Here is a 9064-nt window from a genome sequence, read left to right on the forward strand (position 1 = left end):
ATGCCACATTTGAAAAAGGTTGTGATCCCACCACTGTGGAAATCATGGGAGGTAAGGGCACAGAAATCTGGAATGCGAAGCAAAGTGTATTCCCTCAATGGAGATGAATACAAGGGACAATGGTTGGATAACAAGAAGCACGGAAAAGGAATTCAATTTTACAAGAAGGATTCCAGTATTTATGAGGGAGAATGGAAATATGGCAAACGCGATGGATATGGTACTTACAGCATACTACTCCCAGAAACCAAAGAGTATGTAAAGAAATACATAGGTGACTGGAAAGATGGCAAGAAACACGGGTATGGGAAATTAACCTACAGTGACAAAGCTAGCTATGAAGGGAATTGGATTGGAGACAAAAGGAGTGGATGGGGGAAAATGCAATATGACCGTGGAGACATATATGAGGGAGAGTGGCTGGATGACAAGTGCCATGGACAGGGTACGTTACTACTTGCAAATGAAAACTGTTATGAAGGAACCTGGAAAGAGGGGAAGAAGCATGGTTATGGAAAGTTCTACTATGTGAACAAAGGTGTTCTTTATGAGGGCAGTTGGCTGGATGGATTTGCTAAAAGTGGCACTCTATCTGATTTTGGAAGAGATGAAGCACCAATGCCTCCAGCATATCCAATTCCAAAGCTGCACCTGCTGGATAAAGCTTCGGTTTCAATAGAAGTAGCCTAAGGGCTGCCCGGTGAAAAGCGACAATTCGACGTGTCTGTCATACATACATACATACAGAGACCCCACAGTCGACCGAGTCTTTGTCGTCTTTTTATTTGAATTTTTAAAAGTTTGTGGAGAAGGAGGTCTTCTGGAGCAAACAGGAGAGCAGACAGCAGTAGACCCGTCCCACCTGGAAGAATTGCTGTCACATTCTTACCTCCGCTGGGCCAAAGGCCGGGCCCAGATATGATGTTTTGTGTGTGTCTGTGTCCAGAGCTAATCTCGCAAAACAACACCGGTCAGCATCAAACATTTTGCCCCGCTGCCAAGTAGGTCAAGGAACTAAAGCCCTGAATCATTTTCCAATCCCTCAGTGACAACTGTTATTTAATTTTTGTATTCATAATTTCAGACTCACCATCCCTCCAGGCTATGGGGGATACATATAGATAAGAGTGGAACTAGCCTGGGTGCAAGCTGTCCATCCGGTGTACGGAATCTTCTATGAGCAAAAGACAGTGTGTACTTGACACCACCTTTTTACAATTCATCACAGAGACAGACAAGACAAGCAGGCAGAGACAAACAACTCACAGAACAGGCACTACACAGACAAAGACAAGACAGACAGTCTGCAGGCACCTAAGGCGTACACACGTGCACGTGGCAACGCACAGAGACTCAGGCATGTGCGCACCCTGCACACAAACAGTGACAGAGGGACAGAGACTGCCACACTTCTATGCTGTGTGCGCATGCACACATGCCGGAACACACGTTTACAGCATCAGATAATAAGTATTATTATTGTTTGTTTTTTGAACAAGAAAAAGAAAAGAATGTGAGAGAAGGCTGGTCTTCTGTAGCATTTTTTGTTTGTTTTTGTTCATGTTTTTTGAAGAAAAGGTGTTTGTGGAGAAGACTGTTCTGGAGGAAATGGGAAAGCACACAGCAGTAGACCTCTGGAGCGTTTTTTTTACAGTGGCACTGGATGGAGGTGCTGTCTAGAAGAGGGTCATCTCGTCTGTATCCGGGGCTAATCCACCACTCGGCTGGTCCGATCAGCACAACCGGAGTAACGACCCACATTTTTTTAGATTTTTTTAAATACTTTTAAAACCATCATGCTGGTGGGATCGGGCTGAAACCATGGAGTCATGCATTATAGATACAGTGTCATACCTGGCAGCCATTATTCTCTGTATGATCATCAAACCCCTCGTTTACTTTTTACACCGTGGCTCCTAGGGTGCGAGCTGTCTAGAAGAGGGGTCCTACAGATGGGTCTTGTCAGACACACACACAAGACGTCTGTCTGTAATCGTACAAACAGATCAGCGCCAAATGTCTTGTGCACGCTTCCAGTACTATTATTAATATTTTTCACAAATTGCGAATCTATCTTTTTTGTGTGAATAACTTTCTCCTTTCGTGAGTTCATAACCTCCCGATACTGCCATGCCATCCATCCTTATTCATCCTTATATGATGTAAGAGATCCACCCCTTATTATTAGATTATTAGATAGCCATGTGTTGTTTTTTACAGCATGGCATTTGAGAGGCCAAGCCATGTAGAAAAGAGTCTATGAGTCTGTGTGCGCCAGGGGATAATCTCTCAAATGGTTTGACTGATCAGCGCCTCACATTTCACTTAACCTCTTAAACCCCAGGGGGGTCCAGGAGGGAAAATCAAAAATATCGGAGTTGGAACCTAGGACCTTGACCAGCCCCATTTACCCGCTGAGAGCTGTTCATGAGGTGGAAAGCCTCTGCCCCATTTTGCAAATACATTTTACATTTTGGATTTTTATACAAAGGTTACTGTAAATCAAAAATGTTCCAATTACTTAGATGAAAGTCATAGACTGGCCATATGAAGTCTGAGATCCACATGGAAGCCATGCCAGTATTAGAACCATGGTCTTGTTATAATTTGGCTCTGAAAGATGCTAACCATGTACAGTATTAGTGTGTGACTAGCCAAATTCCAATACTCGCATGTCTGCCTCCTCCATTCTCTGTCTTTGTCTCCAGCGTAACAATTTGCTTTTGTAGGAGCAGAGAATGAAGAAAGAGGAGAGTCCCCCAGGGCACAAGATCAACGAAGATACATCAGATCAGGTGTATCGCCTGTTTCCTCTGAATGCGTGAAATACAAGTTCCTTTTTTTCCTCCTGTGAACTACGTGAAACCATAGCAGGGAATCCCATTCTTATACACAAGTGTTTGCAATTTCCACCCAGGATCTTTATTCACTGTGGTCTATACTTTTTGAAATGTTTTATAACTTGAATTAATGGAAGTCAAAGGGGCGTGGATTGTTCAAATCTGGGACACGGATGGATCACTGATCACATGCTGTATCACTTATTATGATGTCATTGCTGTCTACCATAACTTGTAAGCGTTAAGTGGAGTAATGCCTAATGTCTTCAGCTGGTCTCTCTCAGAACTATGCCATCTACAAGAGGGCCATGAAGCATGCATAATCTTAACTTAGACCTACAGTAGCATCTTGCCAGTGCTCTTAGACAGACCCAGCATGGGCCGTTAATATCGACACAATTTTGTAGCATTTTGTAACTGAACATCAAAGGTGTAAAATGAATTGCTTCGCCTGAACGTTTCAATTATCTGATAATAAAACAGACCCAAAGTACTCAAGCACATTATTTTTATGATGTTAATCTACCCAAGCACTCGATGTCTTTCTGATGTTAATCTAACACAACATTATTTTTATGATGTGAATATCTGCATTTACTCTTACCCAGTAATCTCAAGACATTAACTAATTTATACCTTGAGAGTGATTGTTTTGACTATGACTTTGTGATTTTGATATATCTTGTAATATAATGTCCTTAGTGTCTGTTTGCTTTGCCCCCTCCTCTACACCAAATGTCTGCCTACATTTAGGCTATCTACAAGTTCACAGTGTGTTGCGTGTTGGTGAAATATATGCGTGTCTCACTTCAGTGACGAGAAAATAGTCTAGTGCTTGTCAACCCAATATCAAATCATTCATAATGTTTATTCCATTCACTTTCACATTACATTTTGATAGAGAAGCTCACAAGATGGGGTTTAATAACGGCATGGCTCCAATGTGGACCTCAGACATCATATGTCCAGATGTATCTGACGTATGACACCGTATTTGAGCAAGACAATAATTGTCAATCTCTTGTCATTTTGTGTCTTCGCGCCCACTCTTCATCTCATTCAATTCCAAGCAATCAAGAGTGTTGTCTATAACTGCACAGCATTCTGTTAATCACACTGTATTCCACTGTGCCAATCTTGTGCATGTTCTCTGTTGTCTTGCCAAGTTGCCTACAAGTGTGTTTGTGATTACAAGGGATTTTCTACTTTTGATTTACTTTCATGGACTTTGTTAAGCTGTTTTTCCATCATTCAATGCATTATCAAGGTCACTCTGCTTTTGGGTTCAAAACCACCTACTGACATTTACATGAAAAGTCTTATTTCAGGTCTGCCAACGATTCTTATGTTATCAACCACTTAATAAACAAATAAATAACTATCAGCAAAAAGAAAAGAAGAAGCGCTTCGTGGGTCCTTTACGTAGAAAACTGCAGACAGCTTCTCTTTGGAGAGGGTTTCAATAATACAGCACAGAAGTTCTTTATACGTTCTATACCTTTGAGTAAAGATCAACGTGGAAGGTAAGAATTAAGGTGGCGAACTTTAAAGAGGGTCCAAGGCAGCTCTGTACAGTTGAGGTAGAAATATCCTTTACTTCATTAGATTTTTAAAACAAGGGATTTAAAACAACGACCAACGCGTTTTGGCCTGCATGGGCCTTCATCAGGGTCAACTGTATATTAATAACTATCTTAGCCTCCTTTCAACTGTTTCTTTCAGAGGTCGCCACAGCGAATCATCTGCCTCCATCTCACCCTATCCTCTACCTCCTCTTCTCTCACGCAAACTAACTTCATGTCCTCTTTTACTACATAAATCTCCTCCCTGTGGTATTCCTCAAGTCTAGGTCCTCCTGCCTGGCAGTTCCAACCTCAGCATCCGTCTACCGATCATATACTATCCCTCCTCTGTATACATGTCCAAAACATCTCAGTCTCTCCACAACGGCTTACATGCACTGTCCCTCTGATGTCCCTCCTTGTCACTCCCAGAGAACCTCAACATTTTAGCCTCTGTTACTTCGAGCTTTGCTTATGTAACTCTAACTATATCATCCGTTCTATAAGCCCTCCCTCCCCTCATTCTGTAAGCGACACATGAGCTAGTAGATATAGCTAGTAGGCTATTTCAATTAATGTTTACCTATAAAATGGATGCTAGGGTTAATAATAAGCTTCATGTAGCCTACTGTGTATACTATTGGTCAGAGTTTAAGAATCACACCTGTGTGAAGTGAGGAGCGCTCTTATCATCATACATCATCTCATTCCGGCCAATCACAATTTGAGTCCTCAACTTCGTCTTCAATGTTTGTGTTTACACAAACACTCAAAGCTGGCCATTCATTGTCCAAGGCATTCAATGTTTGTGTTTGCAGTTGCTCAAAGCTGGACATAGGAGGGGCTAGCGCCCCTCAAAAGGTGATAAACAATAAAATGACCTTCACTCACATGTACATCTTCTATGGGGCACCACACTTTGCTTCAGAGGCCGCACATGCAGATCCAAAGTCAATGAGCTTGACTCTGAACTAGCTGTCAGTCAGTGTGGTCCATTCCTGCTCTCTTCAGCATCTGTGACCTGCAACATAGAACAGTAGGTTCTCAGACCTTTTCATGCTAAACTGATGTATGCATTTTGAGTTTGTGCCAGGGACCTCGGGAGGTCCTCGACGCACGTCCCACTGGGATGAGACCCCGGGGCAGACCAAGGCGCAGTTGGAGGAAACACATCGACTCACTGGCCTTGGAACGTCTCGGGATCCCCCAGGAGGAAGTCACTAATGTTGCTCTGGAGAGGGAAGTCTGGAGCACTCTGGTGGAGCTGTTGCCCCCGCGACCCGACTACGGATAAGCGGTTGAAGATGGATGGATGGACCCCCAGAAGAGATTTGTGTAAAAAGAATTCTGCAGTGACTGTCAAAACACAGGTTATTTTGGATCATAGATTCATAATAATAATAATAGTAGGCTAATAGGGGAAGAAACATCCATGTTTGTAATTTGCAGGCTAAAAGTCCCTAGGAGTTGTGTCTTTCTTTAGCATCAACATGACTACCTGTAACCACTGGTAACAACTTTAAAAATAAAATGCCTCATCTGTGCAGTTGGAATGACTGTTTACATTTTACAAGATCCAATCAGATACCAAAAACATTCAACATACTACCTTTTAGCTGTTTTAATACAACAGCTGACATAGTGTGTTTGATATGGCTGCCTGGTTGAATATGCAACACCACCGGAATCGGATTGATTGATTAATTTTATTCAGGTGTTATAATAATAATTTCTACAAAGTACATTTAGTCTTCAGGTTCATAGAATGCTTCAAAACGTTCTATAATAAAGCATTTAAAATCGACATGGCTAATGCTAATGCTAATTATTAATATGGCAGCATTGGCAATCTATCTCAAGTACTAAAGTAGACAGAATAACATACTGTAAGCGCCAATCTGAGAATCCCATCGTCAAATATTCGGGAAAACAGCGACCCCTGTTGTTCCGGTAACAGTCTGTCTTGAGAGACTACAATATTCATAGATATATATAAACTCTGTGTTGTTGTCATAACCGGACTCTGCCAGATGGGGGCGGTATTAAACTTGTGAACTCTTTTTGATTTATTAACAGTTTGCAGAATTACAGTACATTTCAAGTACAACTCAATACAAAAACTGTTAACAGTGAGTGGACGACACCATAAAGCATTACACTTGTTTACAATAGGGCCCACCATTTTCAATTCATCAAAACATTTAGAGACGTACGAATATACATCATCATAGGAGGTAAAAAGGGAAAAGAAATATATACATTCCATCCGGCGGAGTCAGGTTTATTGTTGTCACTAGTCATTGTTGACAAAATGTGTTTTTGTCAACAACACAAATTGCCATATTCATATGATGAAATAAATACAAAATATATTAATTACGTACGCACGTACATATCTTGTTAGCTCAACTTCAAGCAGTCAACAAAAAAACCCTCGGTTGTCAAGGTTACGCGACGTCGTGACGTAGCGAGCTCACCTGTGATTAGCTGAGTCGTAGCCTACGTCACGCCATGGTGGCAAGGCGCCGGTTATTTAAACCAGATCATCCCAACGTACTCACCATTCCTTTCCTGAACGACATTCAGAATTCAAATCTCCGGTTGGCAGAGTTTTTTCATCCTAACGTACTCACCATTCCTTTCCTTAACGATATTCAGAATTCAAATCTCCGGTTGACAGAGTTTTTCATCCTAACGTACTCACCATTCCTTTCCTGAACGATATTCAGAATTCAAATCTCCGGTTGGCAGAGTTTTTTTTCTACAACATCAGGCAGTATGGGAAAACAAAAACGTTGCAGCAGGGCGAGGCGTGTAGTAGTAGGTGAAAAGCAGATTCCTTGTGATTATGAAACGCAAACGGCCTGTCTTCGGAGGGACTGCCCGTTCCGCCATCGGGACGGTGTCCAACTGCGGGGCCGCAAAGGTGGTAAAACGGTCGACTGCCAGCAGAAGCAGCAGCCGAAGCAGCATGTTCCGCTTCTCAAAGCTGTGGTGATGCTGAAGAGGCTGAACCTCCTGGACATCATCCCACCGGGCTCCGGGAGGATCTCACCGTTCTCCGGCCTTGATGCTGGGAGGACCTCATCATCATCTACTCCAGGGGAGACACTAGCCTGCCCTGCAAGTCCAGGTCCAAGGAGGAACCCAACTGAAATTGAGGCGCTCTTGAGCGAGTTCCTTGATGCAGAACTTGGAGTGTTCCTTAACCTTACCAACTGCCAGGAGGACGACGAGTATGATGGTTTGGAGTTTGGACATCATGGACGCGTTGGGGGTCTCCAAGCATGTTGAAGCTCCTCTAACCAAACTCGAAAAAGCCCAAACCACACCACATCGGATCGGGTTCGGTTGGGTCCGGGACTAACGGTTTGTCATTATCTACCATGAAATGGATCATGGTCAAGCTCATTGAAGCTTTCTGAACACTTGAAGACAAAACAATCATAATGTTGATATGACTCTTGGGTTTCCTGTGATAGATTCCAATCCTGACACGACACTGTCTTTGCATTCTCTGTGGTTTTCCTTCTCATTCTCTGTATATGTGATTGGTTTTCTTGTGATAGTTTATTGCATTCTCTGTATATGTGATTTCCTTGCTTCTAAGTTGCTCTGTATCAGTGTGTTTAAATGCCAACATTTTAAAATTGTAATATAATGTAATGATTGTAAATAAATAGCACTTTAATACAAACCGAACAGCAAAATCTTTGTAGTTTTTTGTGGTGTCCAGATGAACTTGGACTGCACATTTATATGAGCCTCATCACATTGATGCCACAACACATGGAAACTCTGTAGAATCAGTATTACATAAATGGACAGGTAGAAAGTTAGATTATACTGTTTATACATATATATTCTCTATCAAAATGTATCCATGTATATCTCGTTTGAAATATATTACATAAAGTAATTGCAAATTGGCTATAACTACTTTATTGCTCACTACACTTATCTATATTGACCATAGAAAATGGCAACAGATTGGAACCTTAGAGAACTTCACAACTGCAGTTAGGCCACAGTCATACATTACTGGTACAACTTGTTACAGGTACACAAACCAACTTATGACAGCATCATGTTTAACCACTTTCCATATATCATTTAAAGATGGCCTAGCCTGATGAAGGCCGTTATAGGCCGAAATGTTCTTCATGACAGCAGGCACACTTGGTTGTCCTTCTCCTACGCACCTGTCGCTTGTAGGTGTGCAAAAGCCTTGCTTTTTTAAGTAATTTATAAAATAGGGCTTAAGAGAGCTCAGTTGAACTTGAAACAATAACTGAAGACATCAACTCCAGCCATGACATTAAATCTCGCTTCACTGGTTGGACTTAGCGCGTGGAACCAGTCCAACCAGTTCCTTTCCCCTCCATCAGGACAGGAGGCAGTTTAGAAATGATACTGCAAGTTTTTTTGTGAGGGTACCTACCCCAGGGGACACAGGGAGAACATGCAAACTCCACAAAGAACATTTTAAATGTTTTGTCTGTAAACATATAAAAGAAACAATTGGTCAAATGTTTAATAGTTGAAAATAAACTATACCTCAGTACACTTTAATACAGAGAAAGTAGACCGACATCAAGGTGAAGAAAAGTAATTCAATCAATATTGGTTCAATATATTTGAACAAACTGGTAGTATGAATCT

At 41.7% G+C, this 9064-nt stretch overlaps 1 protein-coding gene across 1 annotated transcript; it reads left to right on the top strand.

The window, feature by feature from the left end:
* LOC306914322 (MORN repeat-containing protein 3-like) lies at nt 1-690 on the top strand (the record flags this gene model as incomplete). The annotated part of the gene is made up of 1 exon (XM_079491319.1): nt 1-690. One exon carries the CDS (start codon nt 1-3, stop codon nt 688-690), a length of 690 nt encoding a protein of 229 aa, XP_079347445.1.
* Between the last annotated feature and the right edge of the window lie 8374 nt (nt 691-9064).

This window comes from Electrona antarctica (assembly GCF_951216825.1).
Source record: "Electrona antarctica genome assembly, chromosome: 21".
Lineage (NCBI taxonomy): Eukaryota > Metazoa > Chordata > Actinopteri > Myctophiformes > Myctophidae > Electrona > Electrona antarctica.